Below are 24,723 nucleotides of genomic sequence, written 5' to 3' on the forward strand. Positions count from 1 at the left end.
AATTTTCAGCAATTGGGAGTTGGTTCAATAAATGCTACACCTCACCTGGCCAGTGTGGCTCAGTGGTTGAGTGTCAACCCATGGGCCAGGAGATCGCGGGCAGGACACATGCCCAGTCAGGGCACATGCCCAGCTTTCGGGCTCGATCCCCAGTAGGGGGCGTGCAGGAGGCAGCCGATCAATGTTCCTATTTATCTCTCTCTCTTCCTCTCTAAAAATCAATAAAAACATTTAAAAATAAATAAATGCTTCATCTTTTTGTGTAACGTAGAACAAGAAGAGACATGTTTACAGGACTGTGGTGGGTGGGAAACACAAATATGAAATGGAGTGCAGAGCACACATCCGTGTGCGTAAAAGCCAGTGTGTGTGCCATGCGAGGTCCCGCAGCAAGAGAGGGGTTATTTGTGGGGCTGCAACGCTGGGTAACTGCTTCAATGTTATGCTTACTTAGGTTTTTGACAGCTTTCTAGCGTGAATATGTATTATTCTCATAAAATGAAAAGAACCAAAATTAAGGTGACTAAAATGAATATCCTCTCTCTCCTGCCGCACTGTGCCAGGGGGACCCAGGGCAGGACCCAGGGGAACCTTGGGACACTTACTCACAATCTCTCCAGCCTGCTGTACCTGGGCCACGGAGTTGTTGTGGGGGAAGGAAATGGCTGGGGGAGGAGATACGCATGTCAGCCAGGTTGGCTCAGCATATGGGGGAGGGGGGATGGGGCACGCAGGATAAGAGGGATCCCCCAGGGTCCCCGCCCCCAGGCCAGTGCCTCACGGTGGCAGCTTGGGAAGCCAGTGAAGCCTGCTGCACAGGCCTCGCACTGCTCCCCTGTGAAGTTGAGTCGGCAGTAGCAGCGGCCAGTCAGGTCTTCACACGTCCCGTCTGTGAAGTTGGACTCACAGTTGCAGCCTGGGTGGGGGCCGGGGAGTTATGAGACCCCAAGTCCAGGGCTATCAGGCCCAGGACGAGCAGTCTCCGCCTCCCCAGTCTGGGCAGTGGGAGGAGAGCCAGGCCTCCCAGAGCAGTGGAGGGTGCTGGGGATATAGGGAGGTGGAGACTCTGGGACACCCCACCCGGGCAGACCCTGCTCCTGGCCGCCTGTCCCCAGGACGCCCCACTCACGAAGGCAGGTGTGGGGTGAGTCCAGGGGCTGGTCTGGGGCACGGTAGAAGCCAGGCAGGCAGCGCTCACAGTTGATGCCAGTGGTGTGATGCTGGGGACGGTGCAGGGCCACTGAGTCCAGGACGTCCACCCAGCCGAGTCACCCAACAGCACCCCAGTCCTGCCCACCCCGAGTGCTGAGGTGTCCTCGCAGCCCCACACAGGTCTGAGCTCCACCCACCTGGCAGTCGATGCACACGCCCCCACCCTGGTAGATGCTGTCCTGGTTCTGGCTGGCATTGTGCCGGTCAACCTCAGGGTCATAGTAGCAGTCGTCTGCATGGCCATGGCAGTTGCAAACTGGAAGGAAGGGCAGGTTCCCAGCTGTCAACAGGCCCCCCATGACCCCACCTGGGGTCATCCCCAAAACCATGGATGACCCCAGGTGTGGCCAATAACACACATGTGCATGTGTGTGCATGTGCACTGTGTAAGCTATGAGTGCAGCTGTGAGCATGCATGTGAATGTTGTATGTGCCTGCACACAAATGTGTGAGCACCTGTGTGCAGTGCAAGTGTTGTACAAATGTGTGCACAAGTGTGTGCATGTGCTGTACATGCGTGTAAACGTGTACCCATGCACGCACCACATGTAAGTGTGTGCGCGCAAATATATCCATGAACATTGTGTGTGCGTGTAAGAGTGAGCGCTGCCAGTGTGTAATCGTATGTGAGCACATGTGCATGTATGAACTTGTGCAAAAGCATGTGTGTACGTGGGGGCACTCACACTGACACTCGTTGGCGTTCTCAGGTGTGGCCGGCTTCCATGGCTGCTGGTTGAAGCCAGGGCAGCAGCGCTCACAGGAGCCCCCGCATGTGTTGTGCTGGCAGGCGCACTGCAGCCTGTAGTACAATGGGCACAGCGGGGCTCAGACCCCCCACGGACGCAAAGGGACGGGTGGAAGCAGAGGTGCAAGGACAGTTTTGGTGTGTGGGCCAGGGGCAGGGCAATGAGTGGTCAGCCTGGAAGACTGAGTTCTGGGTCTATGCCATCCCCACCAGGGCAAGACCCGAGGCCTAGGTCTTGCTCAGCAGGCAGCCCTGAGCTCAGCCAGATGCCCTTATGTGTCCAGGGCACCTCCCCAGAGGCAGGTGGCCAAGGCCTGCTTCCTCTTCTAGCTGGGAGAGGACAGCAGTCGGATGGCTGGAACCCTGCCTGCTGTCCTGGAGAGCAGCTCCTGGTGGCTCAGCGGGGACAGCTGACTGCAGCTGGGAACTGAGGTTGTGGCCACCTACTGCACAGGTGCCCATGCCAAAGCCCCACCCAGCCCAGGCTACATATCCACCAAGGTGGGGGCCGGGATGGGCCCCATGCTGGGCTGTGTTCCCAGGTCCTGGGCTGGCGCTGTGCATGGCCAAGAGCTCCAATCCCACAGCCCGGTCCCCACAAGGGTCGCAAGGCCTGGGGAGCCAACACTGCTGTCCCTCAGAGTTCAGGGACACCGGGAGGGCCTCCGTGGACAAGATCAGGATAACCTGCCACACATAGGCAAACACAGGGGTCCCGTCTGTGTTGGATCTGGAACGACAGGCTACAGCTGCTGTTAGACAGCTTTTTCAATAATTGACACGGTCAGGGCACTCTAGGCTAAGGAATTCACACAAAAGGGAGCCAGGCTGGTGATACCCTGGCGTGTTTGGCAAAAACCCTTGCAAAGTCACTCTGGAGGCTTCTTCCCAATCCAGGGCACGCTGGTGTCAGGGGAGAGGGGTCGGCCATCACAGCAGACATGGGACTCAACCCCAGAACTCCATGGAGCAAGCGGGCAAAAACCATAAAAGAAAGGTGTTAAAGGTTATAACCTAAGGAAGCGAAAACTTCATGAAAAACAAAATGCCATGAAAAATGGATGTGACAAAAGAACCAGTCAGAACTTCTATAAATGAAAAATAAAATTACTGCACTTAACACTCAATGGCTGGGTTGCGCAGCAGGTCAGACACAGCTGAAGAGAGACTCTGAGTGGAAGAAGCATTTGGAAGACAGCTCAGAAAACAGAGGTGAGAATTCAGATGTCATGAGACAAAAGGAAACCACAACCCAAATTCCAGAAAGAGAAAGGAACATACAAGGGACCCAACAGGCAGAGCGCTGACAGCCAAGGGTGGTCTTGCATTAATGAAGAGTCTTCTTCTCAGATTCAAAAGCACGTGTCCAGGCCGGCCACTGTGGCTCGGTTGGTTGGAGAGTCGCCCGTGCACCAAAAGGTGGTGGGTTTTATTCCTAGTCAGGGCACATACCCAGGTTGCGGGTTTGATCCTGTCAGGGCATGTGCGGAGGCAGCTGATTGATGTTTTTCTCTCTCTCTCCAAAAAAAATAAATAAATAAACAATAAAAACTGTAAGACACTTTTTTAAAAAGCGTGAGTCCTGAGCCAGAGAAAACATGTCCACCCCTTGACACAGCAGAATGGACTGCAGAGCACCAAGAAGATCACAGAAACTTCCAGAAGATGCCCAGGCAACAGTGTGCATGGTGAAGGACTCTCCCGAGCATCCATAGACGCAAGAGACTGTGAGCTAACATCTCTGAAGTGCTGAGAGGTGTGGCTTCAACCAGGATTCTACAGTCAGCTAAAACTCCGTCCAAGAGTCAGAGCAAAACAGCCATTTCAGACGATGACAAACAGAACTGGGAAAGACATGTAGGGGACTCACCAGTTGCCACAGACTGTGTCCCCCCCAAATTCACATGTGGAATCTAACCCCTGGTGACAGCCATTGGGATCTATGGGGGATGATTGGGTCATGAGGGTAGAGCCCTCATTCATGGGATTAGTGTCCTTATAAAAGAACCCCAGAGCCCGGCCAGCTCAACATTTGAGCATCAATCTAGGATCCAGGAGACTGAGGTTTGATTCCCGGTCAGGGCACAAGCCCTGGTTGTGGGCTCGATCCCCAGTAGGGAGCATGCAGGAGGCAGCTGATCAATGTCTCTCTCTCTCTCATCGATATTTCTCTCTCTATCCTTCCCCCTGAAATCAATAAGGATATATTTAAGAAATGAAAAAAGAAAAGAACCCCGGAGAGGTCCCCGCCCCTTCGGCCCACCATGTCCCCACTCGGTGATAAGATGCCTCTGTGGCCCAGGAAGTGGCCCCCGGCAACGCCTAGGCTGAGGGGTGACGCACTGTCCGTGGTGTCTGTTACAGCAGCCGCGGCAGCCCTTCCCAGCCCAGGGCGGGAAGGAGGGGGAGGTCTGCACAGAGCCAGGCAGCAGCCAGCTCCCAGCGGTGCAGGTGGCGGTGCCTGAGGCGGGACAGAGGGTGCAGGTGGGGCTAAAGCAGGAGGTGACGGGGGTAAAGGTGTGAAGACGAGCCAGCGGGAGGGCAGAGGACTCCCCGGAGGAAAGGCAGAGGTGGCAGTAGATGGGTTCAGGGAGGACAGGGCAGGCTGATGTGTGGGGACACATGTGTGCAGGGTGCTGGAGTCTCTGGTCCTGGGGACTATGTGCAGCCCTGTGCCCTGCAGGGTGAGCTGAGCGCATCCACACCCAGGTGCCGGTGAGTCAGGGTAGATGCCAACGTCACCCCAGTGGGCAAAGACAGACCTGCCCCTTCTCCAAGACCAACTTGGCTGCTTAGTGGGCTCCCCTCCCAGCCTTCACGAGTTCCTACTTGGCACTAAATTTCCCAGAGCAATTACTGTGCCTGAGTTTGGCATGCAGGAACCCCCGCTTGGGGCGGTGCTGAGCCTGGACAGCCAAGTGGGTCCCAAGGGACTGCCTGTGGCCTGCCCGAGCCCTCCAGCCAGGGAGACCACAGTTCTCCCTCCCCTCCTTCAGGCCCATCAACCGCAATGGACAGGTCTGCGGTTTGCCTCTCAGTGGGGCTTTGACCATGAGATGGGGTGAGCCTCTGTGCTGTTTGGGTTGCACTTGCCCCACTATAGGTTGAGGTATAGACAAAGCAACAGAACCACAGCAGAAGGCACAGAACAGGCCCCAAATCCAAGAGTGGCCTGGGGGCTGAGTTATTTTGAGGCAAGGAAGGTACAAGGCACACGGTGCAGACGCCAGGGCTCTGCCTTGCTGGCTGACTCAGTGGGCCTGGGGCTGCTGCCTGCACTGTGGAGCACCTGTGGGGGGTTTGGCCCACCTGTGATGGGAGGTGAAGGTCAGGGGTGGGGGCAGCAGGGAGTGTGTCGTTTGTGTCCTGGAAGAAGGTGGGGTGGGCACACCGTCCAGCCCAGAGGGCAGCCTCAGGCCAATGGCCTCCCTCAATGACTCCCCTCCATAGGGCCCTGTGCTCAGGGTCTGAATGAGAGCCCCACCTCTACTGGCAAAAGGGCCCAGGGCACGGCCCCTCTACCTCACCATACACATGGGGAAACAGGCCAGTGCAGGTCACAGAGGCCAGGACACGGCAGGCAGTGGAACCAGGTGTTCTCCCCGAGTTGGGCAGGGAATGGAGGGAATGGGCAGAGAGCCGCAGGTCTCACCTGAAGGGATCTGAGGGGTCTTTGGCGTCACAGACATCCGCGTGGCCGTGGCAGACACAGCGGCCACCAATGCTGATGTCCTTGATGCTGTAATAGTACTGCACACGGGCTGTGAGCACTGTGGCTGCCCACACCAGCCCCACCCACCCACCAGGACCCCCACGTGGTCCAGACCCACCCATGTGACCCAGACTCCCTCCATGGCTCGCCCTAGCTGGCATGGGCTGGCATGCTCACCCGGCGGGTGACAGTGGGGTCCCGCAGTGCCTTGCCCATGAGGTGACCCAGCAGTGTGTTTGTGCGCAGGAAGCGCAGGCGGATGTTGGTGGCTTTGGTGAAGTCACGCAGCAAGGGCGAGTAGGAGAAGTTCCTGGCCCCTGGGCGTCCGTTCACCAGGGACACCACGACCTGGAGACAGGACAGAGAGTTAGGCCAGCACCTGACTACCACCATCACTCAGGCTGGACCCTGCCATGCACTGACGGCCCACCTCGCCATTCTCCAGGGGCACAATCCGGGAGTACTCAGTGGTGCAGAGGACCTCATCGTCCTGCGTGATGCGCTCCAGCCTTGGCACCCCGAATCGCTCTAGGCAGTCCCTCCTGGAGGCTGCAGGGAATGGGTGAAAGGTGAGGGTGCAGGGCCCAGGAAAACCCATGGAGCCCGGGCCGCATGGCACTGCCCTGCGTGCATGGACTTCACGGAGCCTCCTGGCCTGGTCTGTGCGGTGGAACTGGCCCCACATCAGGCCACTCACACCCACCTGCCTTTGGGATGCACCTCCAGCAGTTCTGACACACACAGAAGCCGGGTGTGACAGAGCAGGGCAGTAACAGCCACCCTGGGGACATGCCTGCCAGCCCCTGGCTCTGGGAGACTCACAGGCGAAGAACTGCCATGGCTGATAGGTGTGGCCGAAGTCCATGGACCGCTCCAGCACCCAGAGGTCCGGCCGAGGGGAGTTGGCAAACTTGATGAGCACATAGGCCACGTGGAATACCTGCAGTGGTGAGGGGTTGATGCCCCTGAGGCCCCCTCTTCTCACCTGGGGGCCACCTCCACCCTGTGGTGCAGGCCTCCCTTCTCCCACAGTGGACATCTGTGGGTTTTCCTGTGAAGGCCAGAAGTGCGAACCCAGGGGAGATGGCCAGCCCGCTCAGGGCGCAGCCACTGGGCTCGATGGCTGGCCTGTGGCCACTGAGGCCTACACCAGGGACATCGCCATTTCTGAGGGCTCCCCGCCTGGGTCTGGGGGTGCGTTGGCCCAGGGCCAGACCTGCCTGCCACCCCCATCCCTGCCCCAGGAGCCCAACAGCCACACTGGTCCTAGGGCTCTGAGGCTGAGACTTGAGGGGCAGCCTGTCTACAGATCTCAGGCAGTGGGGCTGGGGAAGGAGAAGACAGGAACTCACTCTCCCCACACCCATCACCACAGCTCCAGTGGCAAACCTGTGCAGAGGTCAGACACTGGCCCCAATCAAGCCTGGCCTCCTCACACAGCTGGCAGGTGACACCCACTCCTGGGACAGGGCCCCTGGCCCAGTCTCACCTGGTCACTCTTCATCATTCTCAGAACCAACTCCGAACCTGCCCCTCCACTCTCTGACCACCCCCAGGCACCGAGGCCCCAGGGGCAGGGGGCCTAGAGCAGCTGGGGCCCAGTCTCTCCATTGTCACAAGGTTCCAGTGGGGGAGACAGACTAGAAAATAGAGAGCCGGGCTCTTGCTACCAAAGGCGTCCCTCATCCAGCTCCCCAGAGATGAAGTACAAGGTGAGTATCCCCATGTAGGCACTGGAACCCTTGACCCCTGGCCACGGCACCCAGGAAAGGGCTCTGGGGCTACTGGGCAGAGCAAGGGCTTAGAGCACCTGCTTAGCCCAAGGCCTCAATGGTGAGGCTGGGCCACCCAGATCTCAGAGGGCCAGCATGTGAGCAGGCTTCACCCTTACACCCCAGCATGTGGGTCTTCTGTGCCCCCCACAACCCTGGGAGCACCCATTCCAGGCTCAGCCTCCCATTGGGAAGGACAATGGCTCCCGGGAAGCTCTGAGCCCCTCCCCTCGGCCCCAAAGCCAAGAGAATAACAAAGCCAGTGGCTACTGTCCAGGCTGGGTTCTGTGCATGGTGTGTGGGCTCCAAGGAGATCCGAGCAGGGGAGCAGGGGGACACAGACACCCCCAGTCTGCACCCATAAGTGGGAGGTCCAGATGCAGGGCAAAGGCATGCTGGTAAACATGCCACATGTGGGGGGTGCCAACCCCCCACTCAGGGCCTGGTATGAGGGGCCCAGCCCCCATCCCATCCTAGGTCTGCTCACAGGGGCACCCCCAGGTGGGCTCTGAACTGTCCATAGACCTTGAGGATGACACCAGGCCACCACCCACACCCTCAGGAGGGCCCTGCCCAACCCAGGGGAGTAGGTCCCCTTTGGGCATCCACTGGTCTGGATCCTCGCCAGACCAGCTGAGGTGAAGCAGGGGTCTCTTCCAGGGCTTCTTGAGGTCGCCATGGTGACCCCATGGAGGGACGGTGTGTGGACCCCTCAAGACCCAGCCTTAGGAAGCACAGACTGCTAAGAATGCCAGGGAGGCGGGGTCGCAAGATCCAGAGGCATGCCTATGCTGAGTCCCAGCCCTTCCCCGAAGGCCTGAGTTCTCAGGGATGGGCCCAAGTTAAGCCAAGTGGCCTTTCCCTGGGGTGGGGGATGTAGCCTATTCACCCATGTCCAGGCTCTGAGGTCATCTTCCCGCCCTGCTTGGTTGGGGGAGGGGCAACAAGTTCCTGGGGGACAGATCCTGCACCCAGCCCTGCACCTTGGCCAACTTTCAGGCATTCCAGGGAGCCCTGGGGGACCTGGGTGTGCATGAGTCACCGAAGGCCCCCCAGGAGACTGAAGGCTCTCCCCCCTCCCCCAAGCCTCTGGGGCCCACCCCCGCCTTTCCCTGAGTGAGGCCACCGGGCTGTACCCTCTGCTGGCCAGCTCTGTCCCTCCCCCTCTGCAGGCCACTGCATTTTTCCCAGCTGAGGGCACTTGCACAAATATTGATTCAAAGACACTGATCGGGCAGGACAGGGTGTCATGGGAACTTCCCCCCACGCCCCATGATGCTGGGACACACTTAAAGAAAGACCCCGCCTCCTGCTGGCTGTCCACCTGGTCATCTGTCACACAGGGGCCCTAGACATCTGTCCCCAAGGCCCTGGCGCAGGCTGGAGGGGAGGAAAGGCATGAGCCCAGTGCTCCCCATCTGTCCATGACCTGGTGCCATTCCCAGGACCACACTGGGTATGACCCGGGAGGGGTGCAGAGCCCTGGCCTCACTGTCCACAGCCCTGCCCCCACCCACCCGCTGGGCTCTGCTGCCAGCACAGGCTGACCTTTCCCGCAGAGTTCTCTGCAGAAGGAAAAAACGTTTTTTAAGTAAAAGCCAAACAAAAGCCTCCTGAGTTATTTTTAACAATCTGGCTATTTTGGGGCAGGCACATCTCCAGGACAGCAGCCGGACTGCTTCTTGGTCACCGCACCCCGGCCTCCACGCCCAGCCTGACCTCAGAGGGCCAGGCCTCCGCAGGAGGGCATCTGCCTCCCTCACCCTGTGACCCATGTCTGACCGGGGCCAGGGCCAGAACAGGAGGCCTGGGTGGGCTCCAGGCACCATTGGCCATGTGGCCCTGGCCAGTCATCCCATCCTGGGCACAGGGGCAGTGAAAAGACAAACACAGAGGTCAGGGGTCTGGTGTGACGGTTGCCAGAGGCCTGCATGGAAGACACCACCTGTCCCTGAGGTGAACAAGCAGAAGCTAATAGCCACCTGTTCAGACTCTGGACCTGATGCCACACCACACTCTGGTACGCAGGGCCCCCGGTGGGGGAGGGGAGGGCTTGAGGCGGGGCTGGGGTCTGGACAACATGGGGAGGGCTAGAGAGGAAGTGGTGCTGAAGACCTCAGCAGGGTCTCTGAGACCCTGGGGGGTGCAGAGGGTAACAGTTGACCAGCCGCCTTCTGAGCTCAGGCACCCATGTCACCACGGGCAAGGCCATGGCTGGGACCCCCAGACTGCAAGGTGTTCAGGCCAGCACACCCTACCTCTGCCCTGGCCCATCTCCAGGCTAGGGAGACCAAGACCGCCCTCGTGTCCCTGTCCTGGGGGGTAGAGGGCCCAGCCCCCACCTACCGCCAGGCCGCATGAATCACTTGGCAGTCTGTGACTCAGCCCTGGCCCTGCCGGAAGCAGGGCCCGGTGCTGATTCCTGGGGCTGGGCCAGGGTCCCAGGCTATGGCCGGGTGGAGGCAGGAAGCCCCTCCTAGACCCAGCGTCCGGGCTAGCTCGCTTGCCATTCCCCTAGGAGTGAACAGCAGGGCACCCAGACCTCCTAGATCCCCTGCCCAGACTGCTGGGCCAGCCTTCTGGGCCCCACCCCTGTGTGATGAAAGTACCTGGCCAGCCCCCTAGGTCTGCTTCTCCCCAGTGTGCCCACCCTCTCAGCAAAGACCCCTCTGGAAACCTTGACGAAGATAAATGCCACAGCAAGGGCTGGTCAGGCCTGCAGGGGCCGGGGCAGAGCAGGGCAGGTGTGTCTACGCAGGCCCCCAACTGGGTAAATAAGAAAGGACTGTCCACACACCAGGAACAGGGAGGAGCCGGCTCCAGGAGAGACAGAGAATGGAAAAGTAAAACATGGAAATGCAGCGAGGACAGGCAGAGGCCCCAGGGACCTGACTCTGCTGGGTGGGTACCCAGCAAACAGGTGTGCAGAGCAGGGTGGTGGAATTTCAGGGGATGGATGGAGTGGGAGGGCCTCTGTGGGTATCCAGGAGCTCAAAGGGGAGTGGAGTCTAAATGCCCAAGTGGCCAGCAGCTCAGCGGAGCTCCCTGCCCCCACCCCCTGCAGTGGCCCAGGTCGGGCCAGATGGTCAGCCCCAGGCCACAGGAAATGGAGTTTATCCCAAGGGGACCCCAAACCCAAACAGTTTAGTCTCTGGTGAGGAGTACTGCTAGAGGTCAACACTGTGGGGTTTGTTTAAAAACAGATGGCAAACAGGAGCCTTTGGGGGACTCGAGGCCTGGGGGGGCTTGATGGGAGGTGGCAGGGGAATCTGTGTGCACCCAGAGTGAGTAGAGGCGGGCAGCCAGGCTGGTGGTGTGTGGCGCTGAGGGTGAGTGCGGCAAGGGCAAGAAGCACGGGCCAGGGACAAAGGCCTGTGTCCTCTGAGCAAAGGACCAAGCAGAGGCAGGGTTTCGTCGATTCTTGTGAGACGAGATGGGACTGCGCCAGAAAAGGTGGTGCCTCCGGCTGGCCACCCAGGACGCCCCCACCCCACTGTCCTCCCCAGTGAGCCCAGCTCAAGGGGCTGTGTCCGGTCCGGCCCCCACACCTGTCCTGGCTGCTGGGCTCTGTAACCAGAGCCTAGCCAGCCTTGGCCAAACTTCCTGCTGCTCCCCTCGAATAACCCCGCTGACCCTTCTAGGGGACTGGCCACATGGCCGAGTGCCCAGCTGGGCCCGGGGAGCCAGGCCAGCAGGCACTTGGGGACCAGGAGGCCTGACCAGGGAGCCCTGAGCCATCGAGCCTCTGAGGGCATGCTGCCTGGAATTGGAGCTCCAGCCAAAGGAGTCTAAAGCTCCTCAAGCAGGTGCCCAGGTGCCCTCACCTCCCATGTACAGAGGAGGAAACTGAGGCAAGGAGGCCAGATGGCCCAGCCGAGGCCAAGCCCTGAGTCTCCTCCAGACACCAGCATGTGGTCTTGGGACCTCAGTGTCCCCAGGTGCCCAGGGAGCACTCTCACCCTCCAATGTTTGCAGCCTCACTGGAGCTCTGCTTCACAACCCCACCTGGTGTACTGTCCCCCAGGGAGGGAACAGGCCCCTCACCTGGCATTTCTAGCCTCCAACCCACACTTTTAGACTCACAGCCAACCACCCAGCCTACACCCCAAGGTTGGCATTGTTCCCCTCTGCACCTTCACCCTGCTGTACCCCTCCACCTGGCCCTCCAGTCTGCACCCCTGCAGCCCTGTGCAGACCTGCCTCAGCACAGGGCTTCAGCACCCCTCACTGGAAGCCAGACCTGGGGAGTGTGGGCTGCAGCCACAGGTAAGGGCCACCAGGGAGATGTCTGGAGAGGGAGGAGGATGCCCGATGGGCCTCAACTCACCTGCCCAGGTCCTCAAAACCACTGGGCAGAGGAGGCAGAGGGCTTGAGACCCCATGGCAGAACCCCTGGTGGGGTGGGGCACTTGGGTTGGGACATGCCTCGCTGGGTGGCCTGAGCCCAGGAGATGAGACACAGCACTTGCCCTGCCCTGGGTCCTGGGAAGGGAGAGCCTGAGGCAGTAGGAGGTCGCAGGGAAGAGACAAGAGATAAGCAAGAACCTGTTGCCCCGGGGAGAACCCTGGCAGGTTACCAATGGGACTCAGAATACTGCCCCTCTGGCACCAGCGTGGAGCCTTCCTGGACCCACACGGAGGAAAACCCCTTATGAGGCTGGCATCTAACCAGGTTCAGACCAGTGATGGTTGTCTCGGGCCTGAGGGTTCCTGGCCCAGATCCATGCAGTGGGCAGAATGGAGTGCCAAGGCCTGGGCCCATCCATACCCTCCCAGCCAGGACTTGGCTCCTGGAGTGTCAGTTTCTCCATCTGCAACTTGGGAAAGAAAGGGGTCTAATACCTGCTCCATGGGAAAGAGCAGACCAGGGCTCAACATGACAATGCAAAGAGGGGGCAGGTCCACTGCCCCTAGCCAGCCCCGGGCCACCCACTAGGCATATGATGAGCTGTGATACAGCCCATGACCCCTTTCTCAGTCCTCCCAGGGGCAGGAAGGCCTCCTGATGCCCAGTGCTGGCTGCCCCCACCCCCTTTCCAGGCCGTCCACTTGAGATCCCAGAACAAAGGCAGCTGGCAGCTCGCCACCGGCAGTGCCCAGCCCTGCTGCCCACTCAGTCCCACTTCCTGACGGAAGCCCAAGCCAAACCCTACCTGGACCCTTGCCTCCAAGGATTGCTCAAAGCGAGAAAGCCCCAGTCGTGGGTTGGGACCACTGGGCTGGGTTAACTTAGCCAGGCCCCTCCAGCTTGGTCTGTCTCTCATTTGCACCAGGGAGTATGCTCCAGAGTCCTGCCCTGGGGACCTCCTCAATCTGACTATGGGCACCAGCCACTCCTCTCATCAGACCTGTGTAGACTTGAGGGCACAGACCCCAGGGTCACTATGAGGGCCCAGGTGGACACACTCCAGGCCTAAACCTGCAAATGCCTCCCCAGTGCTCCGGCCCCCAGAGCCCTCACTTCCTACCCTTCGTAAGCTCCTCCGCCCCAGACTGGGTGCTGAGGGTAGGACCTGGTCTCCATCCCCAACCTCAGCAAGTGGCGTCACCAAGAGCCAGTCACTGCTCAGTGCCTCAGGGAGGAGAGCAATGAGCTCCGTTTCCTATATTCCCACTGGAATTCCCCCGTGGCTTAGAGATTCTCTTGCCCGTGGAGCTGGAACCTGGGTCCATTGCCCCACCCAACTCCAAGACACACTAGTGGGCCAGTCCCTGCACCTCTTGCCCCACCCCGACCAAGGGTGCCCCTCCCCTCAGCCCAAACCAAGACAGGAGCTTTGGTGGGTTCATGGGCAATCAGGGATGGGGTGTATGTGGGAAAGACAGCAGGGAGAAATAGGTAGATGGAGAGAGGAAGGGAAGGTTGAGGGGGGGTTGGTGAATTGATGTCAGGGGAGGTAGATGGGTGGGTCCTTCTCCCCAAGCAGACCTGGAAATGGCCCCTTTCACCTTCGGGTCATTTTATAGTTGGGGAAACTGAGGCTTGAATAGGCAGGATGGACACATGGTGACCCCTCTCCCTGGCCTAGGCCTGGTCTACAAAACAAATGAGCTGCCTGTCACCCAGGTTCACAAATGTGGAGACAGTGGCTCAAAGGTCATAGAGCCGGGAGGGGCAGGGACTGTGCCAGCTCCTCCTAAGCACCACCACTGCACTTCTGGCTGCAGGCACTGTGCTCACCTGCTCTGAGGCCGCTCTGGGGTTGCCATGGAGACTGGGCCATTGCACCCCCAGCTAGGGCCCTTGCCCCTCCCCCAGCCTGGCCAGGCCTGTCCCACAGGGAGGCGAGAAGGAAGACCGGGAGGAGCAGCAAGAAGAACCCACCAGCTCAGCATAAGTTTCCTCTGACCAACGAGGGGGGGGGGCACAGCTCCCCTCCCCACCGGCAGTACCAGAGAAGGGGACCCTGAGTCACACAGGGCTTTGAGGTCCCTCCCAGGTTCCCAGAGACAGGAGAACACAGATAGACATGGTGAAAACCCCGTGAGCAGAGGGGAAATGGGCCAAGCCCCAGCCAGACCTGGGCCAGGTACCAGTCCCAGCCCCAGGGCCTGCAGGCAGGGAGCCATGAGGGAAGGCCCTCTCCCTAGTTCCCACCCAGCCCCTTTCCTCTCTTGGACATCACAGCCAATCCAGGGCCCCCAAATTTCAGGCCACTTGTTAGAATTTGAACCCACTACCCACTACCCTCACTGCCCACCCGACCACTGGGCCAGGCCTCCAGGCCCAGGCAGGAGCTACTCAACACTGCACCCCAAACCTGCCCATGGGGCCTGCCCTTCCAGTCAGCTCATGGGAGACACTTCGCCACCTCTCCTCTGACACCCTCAGAGGGAAGAGGCTCAGCAAGGGGCAGACACAGCAGGTCACACGATATGACAACAGCAAAGCCATCCTGGACTCTAGCCTCTGGACCTGATTGCTTTCCCGCTCCCCCCACAGGGTGGAATCTGGCAGGATCAGCCTTGTAGCCCCAAATCCAGGCAGGCCCAGCTTCATTCACCCCTCCCCACCCCATCCCAGGAGGCAATGGGATTGCTGGCCCATTTCACAAGCCAGGATACCAAGGCCAGGTTGGGCAAAGTCACACAGCGAGAGGGAGAGAGGGACACACCCTGGACCTGAGTCTGACCAGCAGGGTCCACTCAGGGGGACTCTTCTGTCACTGGGATATGCAGGGCCTCACCTCCCGCCTGCACAGGGCCTGGAGAAGGCACACCTGACCCTGAGGGCACACCTGACCCCGCGGTGGCCTCTGCAGCACAGGTATCCCAGGAATGTCCACTTCCCCCAGCCTCCTCCACATTCCTGGGGCCCCTCCCACACCAGCAAGCCAGAGCCCGGCTTCCTGCAGAGGAATCCTCAGAGCAAACACCAGGGCTCAGCATTTGGCCACCTCCATGTGGGACCCTCAGCACCCCCACCCTAACTCCCCACCGAACCATTGGTCAGCACCCACTTTGCCTGTTCGCCACAGGGATGTGCAAAGAACACAGAGCTGCCCATTGCCACACCAGCAGACAGTCTGTGCCTGGACAGCCGGCCCAAGGGCTTGCTTGGGTGGGCACCTCACCTTCCAGTCTGTGCCCCAAGGGGAGCCGTAGGGTCAGAAATGCAGACGTGGGGGCTGCAGCAGGCAAAAAAGGGACTCTACCTGGCCCAGGTCCAGGGTGACGTTGACCTCATTGTACTCCAGGCCACGGGACAGCGGTGGGCTCTGCCACCAGCGCTCTGTGCCGTCGATGGCATTGCTCACGGGGTGTGCCTTGTTGCTGTTCGCAGCTGTGCAGATGTCACAGTACTGGCCCTGTGGGGAGGGAGCGGTCAGATGGTAGAGAACGGCTGGGGCTTCTTGTTCCTGCCAGTCCTCCTCCCACCCATCACACTGTCCACCTCAGTCTGGGGACCCTTATTCACTATTCACTCATTTGCTGTGTCTACTGCATTCTTTTTTTTTTAACCCTCACTGGAGGATATTTTTTCATTGCTTTTTCTGAGAGTGGAAGGGGGAGAGAGGGAGAGGGAGAGGGAGAGGGAGAGGGAGAGGGAGAGGGAGAGGGAGAGGGAGAGGGAGAGGGAGAGGGAGAGGGAGAGGGAGAGGGAGAGGGAGAGGGAGAGGGAGAGGGAGAGGGAGAGGGAGAGGGAGAGGGAGAGGGAGAGGGAGAGGGAGAGGGAGAGGGAGAGGGAGGGAGAGAGAGAGAGAGAGAGAGAGAGAGAGAGAGACATCTACGTGAGAGAAACATTGAATGGCAGCCTCCCGCATGCACCCTGACCGGGGCTGAGCTCTACCCAGCAACTGAGGGACATGGGTATGTGCCCTTGACTGGAATCGAACCTGGGACCCTTCAGTCCACAGGCCGATGCTCCAACCACGGAGCCAAACCGGCCAGCGCTCTTCTGCATTCTTGACTCCGGGAATGTCGCTCATGTGAGAGGTGCTCACACCCATTGTGGAGGAACTAAGAGTGGGAAAGGAGAGGGACACCCATTGTATTTATTTATTTATTTATGCATTTACTTATTTGTAAAATATATTTTTATTGATTTGTTTAGAGAGAGAAGAAAGGAGAGGGAGAGAGAGAAAAAAACATTGATGAGAGAGAAGCATCGATTGGTATACTTCCGTATGCACCCTGACAGGGTACTGAACCCCCAACCTGGGCATGTGCCCTGACCAAGAATCAAACCAGCAACCTTTTGGCGCTTGGGATGATGCTCCACCAACTGAGCCACACCCGCCAAGGCAGGGACACCCATTTTAAGTGGGAAAATCAAAGTAGGCCTCTCTGAGGAGGTGGCATGCACTGTAAGGAGATGTGTGCTCTAGAGGGGCTGCTTGTGCAAAGGCCCTGGGGCAGGAAGAGCCACTGAGTAAAGAGAGAGAAGGTCAATGTAGCTGGAGCTGAGGGGAAAGGGGCCAGTCAAGGGGCAACTCATATGCTCCCTACAAACAGAAGGCTGGGATCACCTTGGGGGCGAGGGGTCCAGGGAACCAGGAACATCAGGAGAGGAGATTCCCTTGACCCACCTCCCAGCGGCCTGTGTTCCACAATACCCCTGCCAGGCTCTCACCCAGAGCCATTTGGATTAGGCTCTCCAGAGAGACTGAACTAAGACATTGCAGTGGCCTATGGGGACAGGCCCCCAGAGTGGAGGCATGGGGGCAGCCAGCAGGCAAGGTCTGGACCTTCTGGTTCTGCTGCTTCTGAGCCCTGGGACCCGGCCAAGTCATGGTAGCTGCTAAGCCTCAGTGTCCCCATCCAAAGAGTGGGGGTAATGCTGGCACCTGTTTCAGCCGTCCCAGGATTAACCATCCCACCCCAGGCCTGGCAGCTGCTTCTGTCATGGTCCAGACACCTGCCAGGGGCCTGTCTTCTAGGAGGACAGAGTGCTTCCAGCAGCATCCTGGCCTGCTGTCCCTATCGGGAGGAGCAGATACTGGAAGCCTGGGGTGGGGTGGGGGCAGGGCTGGGCCCTGGGCACTGGCCCAGTGGAGACCAAACCCCCACCCGAGGAAACCAGACCTGCCATCCCTCTGTACACAAAGGAGGCTCTCCAGGACTTGGCAGTGATTGAGGCCCAAGAGACCGAGTCTGGTAAAAGGCAGCCACACACCGCCCCCCAGCCTCCCAGGGGACCAGACCTTATGCGAGGAGCTGGAGGTGGGGGTGTGGGATGCTCCACCCCAACTCCCAGGCCCCACATGTGCACAGCGGTGCCTCCCCTGGATGGGTCTGCCCCAGGCTTCTACCATACCATGCACCTGGCTGGGTGAGACCAACAGGCAGCAGAGTGGGCTCCTGGACTCTGGTGCTGGGTGCTGAGTTCTCCCATCCCAGACCTGGCTCCTGCCTGGGGCCTTTGTACTCTGACCTCCTGTCCTTGGCTCAGCTCAAATGTTACCTCCTCAGCAGCTCCCCCACCCAGCTCTAGTAGACCACCCAGGACGCTGACCTGACCTCCCCCCCCCCCAGGCATCACCTTGCTTTATTTATTCTGTCTCTAGACCTGGAATTGACTGGCTATTAGTAATTCTGTGTTTACTGCCTCCCCAGGGACTGAGAAGTGGAGTGGGGGGCACCTGTCTTGTTCTTATCTGTGTTTCTGAGCCCACCACCCAGAGCTGCCACACCTTGGAGACAGAACCATGGAGGACACCAGAGAAGTAGCATGAGCCATGTGGGTCATACTGCCGGGCTCAAATGGTGACCCCTAAACTGGAACCTGGGCCTCTAGCTCCCGGGCCTGTGGGAGCTCTAGGGCAAGCAGAGGAGGGGTTCAAGGGTGTCAGCAGAAGTACTGCACACATGAGTGCAGGCTGTCCCTGCCTGGCTGGCGGGGAGGTTTCACAGAGAGGTGGGCAAGACATCTGGCTGGGGTGGTGGCCTTCCAGAGAGGCTGCCTATGGTAAAGAACCCTCCCAGCCTGTGAGCACCACTTGGGGGCTGGGTTGAGGGAAGATTCCACTTGGGACCATGCAGAGAGTCAGGGAGAGGCAACCCTACTAGCAGTCCTCATTGTGCCTGGCTTGGGCTCACAGTGGGCAGGGGAATCCAGGCTCCCTCTGCGCCATGACTGTAGAGGGTCCTATTGGGAACAGAGTGAGGAAACAGGGAGCGGCGATAAGCACTTCCCCTCCCAGTGAGTCACCAGACCAGCAGCCTAGCCCCCAACTTCCCCTGCAGGGCTGAGGGCCAGTCTTGAACTCCTCCCATGCCCACCTTGGGCTGAGAGGGCCGCTTGCACAGGACTACCTCACCCAGCAGGGCTCACCCATACTTCAGCTGAGACACCCCCCCTTGCCCCTCTCCTCCAGGGGATCCTCTGGGAGCCAGGAGCCTGCAGCCTTGGTCCCCACATTCTCCATGACCCACCCCCCATGCTGGCACAAGACTGGGCTCACCCATGGAGAGAAGGTGGCTTCACCTCCCTGGCACCTCCTGTACCTGGCCACTCGATGGGCAAGGCTCTATCACCAACTCATTCAGAGGCTAGGGCACTGAGCTGACCCATTGCCCTCAGAGAAGAGAGCAGAGGTGCTGGCCACTCCAGGGACTTGTCCAAGGTCACATGGCTGTTTAGCTCAGGTCCATCTGGCCACCAGTCTTTCTACCATGCCTCACCCCAGCAGCCTCAGAGCAGGGGTGCTAATCGCTGAGTGCCACAGGCTTTCAGGGAAAGCTTTGGTCTTTCTTGCTAGACCATGGGCTGGGTGAGCAGGTTGATGCTTCTCATTCAGGGCCAGCTCTGTGGCACATAACACCACTGGTTGCCAAGCAGTCACTATGTGACAGACGGCTTCCCAGTCTCCAAATCCAGGTGAGACAGGCCCTTCACACCATGCCCATTTTACAGACGAGGAGACTTAAGGCTCTGGGAGGAAACCACACAGCTAAGGAGCAGCAGACAAGAAGGGCTTTGAGCCCTGGCCACCGGCTCCGGGCTGCTCCTTTAAGCACTACAAAGGGGCAATGAAGGGCCCCTTCCTGCAGGGCCCGCCACCTGGGGCCAGGCAGCACAGGTGGGCAGAGGGGAAGAGAGGTCTGGGGTTCAGAGGTGGTCTGGAGCTGCCAGTACCTGAGTGGCAGAATCTCAGCTGAGCAGTGAGGGGGGGTGGCAGGCACCCCCACCCCACCCCACACCCTGCTCGTGCATAGTCATGGCAGCTTTGGAAATCCCCACACAAGCTTCTTCCCTGGACCTGGCCCCTTTGACATCAGCCAGATGTGCCAAGGGCCCGCAGTGGCCCTGGTTTTCACTGCTCATTCCAGCTAAATCAGGATCTTGCTGTGAAACTTCCACAGGTGTCTGCACCTTTTCAGGCCTCAGTTTCTGCATCTGAAATGTGGGCTCGAGACCTCCAATCTCTGCTGTGCAGGGTTTAGAGGAGCGCTGCAGGTGAATGAGGAGCCTGATGGAGGCAGCACTCTGCCGGGATGGCTAGGCTACACCGGGACCCCCCTCTGCGTTCCTCCCTCCATGGGGGGGCAAGGGCGGGCAGAAGACAGGCAGGGAAGGGGCCCAGCTGAGGGTCCTTCTTCACCCGCCCCAGCTAATCAACTGTCCAACTACCTTCCTCCCCTCCCCCAGCCTCTCCTGCCAGGGTGGCTGTTTCCCCACCTCCAGGGCCCCACCAAGTCCACAGACCCCCCCGCCCCCCAGTGAGAACGGCTTCCCCCTTCGCGGCTGGGAGAGCGCCTCCCGGGTCTGGCCCCTCCCGTCCCGTCCCGTCCCGTCCCGTCCCATCCGGACGCCGGCGGCAGGTTCCAGCTCGTCCCGGGGAAGGCGGAGCGGGTCCGCCCCCGCCCCCCCGCAGGCGGCAGGCTGTTGCTGCCAAGTCCCACCTCGCCCGCATCCCGGGACTTGGGGCCTCCAGGGACTGGGCACCAGCCCCCCTGCGCCCCGCAGTCCGCGCGGGAACGCGGCGTCCCGCCGTCCCGGGGCTGAGTGGGGTGGGTCGCGCCGTCTCTGGCGGAGCCTGAACGGCCGAGTTGGGTCCCTTCGGTTCTCCGAAATGTAGAACCGGAGAGTCGGGGCGGGACGCGGGGCTTCCGTCCGCGTCTGCGCTCTCCCCGGCCGCGGCGCTCCCCACCGGGTCGGTCTGCCGGGCGCGGGGTCCCGGCCCGCGTCCCCCTCGCCCGCGGCGACCCGGTCTCCGGCCCGCGCTCACCTGGATGGTCTGGTTGGGGTCCCCGCCGGCCACGGGGCCCCCCACCAGCTTGCAGTAGAGGTCCTCGGTGGGGCGCGGCGCGCCGCGGGCCGGGGCCTCCTCGCCGCAGGTGGCCGAGGCGGCGATGCGGGCTCCCTCGGCCAGATTGAAGTAGGGTGGGTGCAGGCTGAAGCCGCCGCCCGCCGCCGCCCGCGCCGCGCCCAGCAGGGCCAGCGCGCCCAGCAGCAGCCGCGGGGGCTCGGGGCGCCACCCCCCCATCTCGCAGGTCCCGGCCGAGCTCTCCGCGCTCCTGGACTGCTCGCCGCGGGAGCCCCGTGGGGTGTGAGCGCGGGGCCCGGCCGCTCGCTCCGCCCCCGACGTCAGGCCCCCGCCCCAGCGCGCCCGAGCCCCGGGCCCCGGGGACTGGGAGGGGGAGGAGCGGGGCGGCGCCTGAACCCTCCGACCCGGCCGGCCGGCCTCCGGAAGGGGCACCTGCTGGCCCCGCGCCAGGCCGTGGGAACTCGGGGCCGCCGGGCCCCCCAGGGCGTGGCTTGGTTCCCGGGCGACACCGCCGCGCCCGGTGGCGCTCCCGGTCCCCGGCCCGCCCGCCCGGCGTGTCCCAGCCTGGAGGCTCCGCTCTTTGTTTCCATAACTTCGGGCACCTCTCGGGCCGAGCGCCCCCGGCGGCCCGCGCGCAGGCACGGCTGCCCGGAGTGGCACGGTCGCGTCGCCCCGCGTCCAACTCGGGCATCTCCCTCAGCTACCCAGCGGGTCTCCACCCGCACCCCTAGATTCGCACAGCGTCTGGAGCCGCCAGGCCGGTTCCCATACTGCGCCCACGGCTGCTCCGTCCTGCAGGTGTGCGAGGTGCACTCTGAACCACGTCAGTGGCCTGTTTGGGGCCCCTGGAGGGAACCCATCCGCAGAGGGACCGGGAAACGCCCACTGCGGACCCCATGCTTCCCTGGGGGCCAGGTCAGATTCATACATACCCCCTGTGGTTTGGATTAAAACTATTCTAAAACAGGAAAATGAATCAGGAGGGACAGGCCCAAATGCCCACCCATGCAGCAAATGAAGGGTGTTCATGGCCTGGTGGGTGCCAGGAAAAATGTGGAGGACAAGTATTGAGCACCTGCTTCCGGGTGGGGGGGGTGGACCTGCCCTTGTGCCAGGCAGTGCCTGTGCTTGGGGGCAATGTGGACCCCAACTTCTTGGGCCAGGCTGAACTCTCTTGCTCAGGGCCACTGCCCTGCACAGGGCAGGCACTGGAGGACCTCCGGGAAATGGGACAAAGCTTCTCCCGTTTTGTCTCAGCTCTTTCTGCCTTTGGGAGGCTCCTGGCCCAAAACGGCCTCAAGGGAAGCCCGAGGAGGTGGGAATGGGGCCGCAGCTGCTGGGCTGGCAGCTCTCACCATTCTCTGAGCCAGGCCAGCGGGTGTCTGTCCCACATGGGACCCCCTGGACAGTCCTGGGGGCGGGGAGTTTGTGGGGCCACATCCAGCTGGTCCTGGTGGGGCTCCTGCACTGGCAGCTGCTCCCAGGAGCTTGCACTACTGCTGCTCCCCTCCCTCCGCCTTCTGCAAATCCTGAATATCTAGGGGCTGGGTAGCCCCTTCTCTCCTTTCAGAGTTGGGAAATAGGCAGTGAGAATGACCCTCCCTCCCCTCTCCCTCTCCAACTTTGTAATTCTGTAAAGTCACTTTTAGTTTTCTCACCTCGGCGGGGGGTGGGGGTGGGGGTGGGGGTGGGGGGTGGGGGGTGAGAAGAAGCAGCTCCCTTTGCAGGAGAAGCTCTGAGTGGGGGAGGACCAGCTCAGAGGGTGGGCAGGAGACGTGGAGGAATCCAGAGTTACCAGACAGTCTGGCTCAGGAGCTAATTTATGATCCCTTGCAAAGGACAGCCACCTCCAGGCAGTAGCAGTCTCGGATGGGGGATTTGACCTGCCCAGCGCTCCTGCCCCTCCTGAGGTCCCCCCCATTGCAAACACCACAGCAGTACCCACCTGCCCCCATCACCCCATGACAGCTGGGAACCCTGGCAGTCTGGGGCTGGAGAGCGGGAACCCTCCCCCTGATCTAGGTAATCTTCCCATTATATCTGGAGGGGCCAGGCGGCACAGGTGGTGGGTGGTTCCCTCTGAGCCCTCTCCTGGCCAGGCCTCCTTCACCCAAGGACACAGAGCAGGCGGGCAGGAGAAGCAGCTGCCTGAGATGCGCTGAGTCAGCCACAGCACCCAGCTGGAGGGGGTTAATTACAGACAGCTGCCCGGGAGCAACTGATGGCCGGTGGGCTGGGGGGAGGACAGGAGAATGTGGTGCCCACTGTCTGCTCCCACCGTGTGCCTGGCCAGGGAGGGGACAGCGTGGAGAATGAGGGATGGGGTGCGGGGAGGTCAGCTGGGCAGGGAGGGGAGGGCCATCTCTGCCCACTTTCACCCCTGCTGCCCAAGTCATCCCCAAGTGGCCCAGCGAGTGTGTCTCCCGCCTTCCTCAGACTCCCAGGAACACAGCCACCTTTCCTACTTAAAAATTGGGAAACTGAGACCAAAAAGTCCAGGGATGAGTCAAGAGCACAAAGTTAGCAAGGGGAAGGATTGGTCAGCATTCACTGCCTTCCCCCAGATTACTAGCACCCCTCCCAAATCAGGTAGCCCAGTGTTCTGTCCCCCTGATTCTATCTCCTTAATCCCCAGGAGAGGCACACCCAATCCTAGTGGGGGTGCCCCAAGGAATCCTGTCTTCCTCCCCTCTACCCCACTGCAACATCCTTAGGAGCCCCTGCTGCCCCATCTGCGGGGCAGGTGTGGGGACCTGCAGGCCAGACCAAGGCACACCTGGCTCAGCCAGAGGCTCTCCAGGAAGCAGCTGCATGGGGTGCCCGCCCACCTCTTCTGTACCCGAAGGTCCTTGTGCTTACAATGGGTCCCCAGGCCTGAGCTCTGTCACTGGGCCCTGCAGCCTTGGGAGTGTGGCGTGAGGAGGGGCCTGCAGGTTCCTGGTCTAGGTTTGTCTCAGCAGGAAGAGGGGCGAGGGGAGCTAGTGCTGTGGTTTGAGGTAGTGAGAGCCATCCACTTTCTGGTGCCCTTCCGGGGAACCCAGGGGGCGAGCACATCTATACACGGCTCCTGGAGCAGGGAAGTGTCAGTGAGGCTGATTCTTATGGCTGCTGAAAGTGGAGCCCGGTGCTGAGGGAGGGGGGCCCCATTAGCTGGGTGCACTGAGGACTCACAGCTGGAAGCAGCCTGATCAGGAGGTTTAAAACCCAGCAGAATGGGAGAGCTCCAGCCATGCCCTCAGCTGGCACAGCTCACTGTGGGAATCAGACCAGCACCCAGGAGCTCAGGGACTGGGAGCAGTGGGCAGAGGACAAGCCTCCAGGAATGGAGGCCTGGACCTAAAGACCAGCAGAAGGCCCAGAGCAGTAGCTGGACCCCTTCCCAGGCCAGGGGCACCCCTACCACTGTGGGCTGCTGTCCTCAGATGAGGGGGCCAGGGGAGACCACCTGCGTTTTTAGAATGAGGATGGTCCGGAGGGACAGGCCTCTTCTTGTTCGGGAAGGAGTGGTGCCTTCCCTTCCCTGCTGCTGCCCCAACTAGGCCACCCCTGGGCTTTTTCAGCCTCCAGGGCACAAGGTCCTGGGAAACCTTAGAGGCCATCAGGTCACCAAGGAACAGACAGTTTTGACTCATGCACTGCCGGGCCAAGGCCCCTCCTCTGGGAGCCTTCTGACCCCTGTGTACCTGACCCTCGGGCATCCGGGCATCCTGATGAGGGGGAGGGGCACAGAGGCTTAGGCTTGCCCAGGTGCTAGAAGGCCTGGGCTGGCTGCCCTGCCCCAGGTTCTGGACTCTCCACAGAAATTCCCCAAAGCTGCCTTCCTCCACTCGGCTCACCTTCCCAACAGGCATCCTGGTGGGCAGACTGGGCCCTATAAAAAGCACATGCACCTGGGATGGCTTAGAAATATGAGGCTTGTGACTCTCCATGGGGTGATCAGCCTGACTAAATGTGGATTCTAGGAGTCCAGAGGCCAGGGTCCGGAGGCCGGATGTCCCCTCTTATGGCCTCAGTGTTTCCCCCTGTGTAGGAGAGCCTCTCCCCTGGCTGACATTGGGACTGTGGTTTTGTGAAGAGCTGGAAGGAATCAGAAGTCACCATTGTGAGAGGCTGTCCCTGGTGGACTGGAACCCTTATGATAACAGCTCCAGGGGCTGAGTGCCTGCTGGGCTGGCCTAGTGCCCCCCCCCCCCCAACCAATTGGACTCCTGCTTGGCTTAAAATGAAAGCCAGGCCCCTAGCTGCAGCCCAGCTCTGCCCCTGCCCCTCCCCCAACAGGTCCTTGCCTGAGGATCCTCCAGACAACCCCCTCTCACCAGGACTGGGCCTGGTTACCTCCACCCTGAACACAATAGAGACCCTGCCTCCATTGACGTAAGAAATGTCCAAACCTGTAGAGAATTTTTATGAGATTTATTTGAGCCAAACATGACACTGCCAGGAGGCAAGATCTCAAATGCTTCCCAGAAATGACAGTTTTCCAGCATCTGGAATTAAGGAAGGAACGTAAGGAACTTTACATGGAGGTGGGAGAGATCTGGGGGTGGGGTGGGAGTACAGGATAGTTTA

General features: G+C 60.5%; 1 protein-coding gene across 3 annotated transcripts in view; it reads right to left on the reverse strand.

Moving 5' to 3' along the window:
* The window catches only part of LAMA5 (laminin subunit alpha 5), a 66,274-nt gene that overhangs the window by 31,133 nt on the left and 10,418 nt on the right, over positions 1-24,723 (reverse strand). For 2 of the 3 annotated variants that reach the window (XM_087819215.1, XM_087819216.1), the window contains exons 2-11: positions 15,100-15,252; positions 6,495-6,612; positions 6,103-6,221; positions 5,850-6,020; positions 5,613-5,710; positions 1,899-2,014; positions 1,350-1,468; positions 1,130-1,220; positions 782-916; positions 606-665 (exon numbers count right to left, since the gene is read on the reverse strand). In XM_087819215.1, the coding sequence (XP_087675341.1) occupies positions 606-665; positions 782-916; positions 1,130-1,220; positions 1,350-1,468; positions 1,899-2,014; positions 5,613-5,710; positions 5,850-6,020; positions 6,103-6,221; positions 6,495-6,537 (952 nt within the window). In that variant the 5' untranslated portion in view covers positions 6,538-6,612; positions 15,100-15,252. Of the gene's footprint in view, positions 1-605; positions 666-781; positions 917-1,129; positions 1,221-1,349; positions 1,469-1,898; positions 2,015-5,612; positions 5,711-5,849; positions 6,021-6,102; positions 6,222-6,494; positions 6,613-15,099; positions 15,253-20,115; positions 20,374-24,723 lie in introns of those variants that run through there. The other variant, XM_087819214.1, reaches the window with a different exon arrangement.

The sequence above is a fragment of the Miniopterus natalensis genome, chromosome 7 (assembly GCF_054644295.1).
Source record: "Miniopterus natalensis isolate mMinNat1 chromosome 7, mMinNat1.hap1, whole genome shotgun sequence".
NCBI lineage: Eukaryota > Metazoa > Chordata > Mammalia > Chiroptera > Miniopteridae > Miniopterus > Miniopterus natalensis.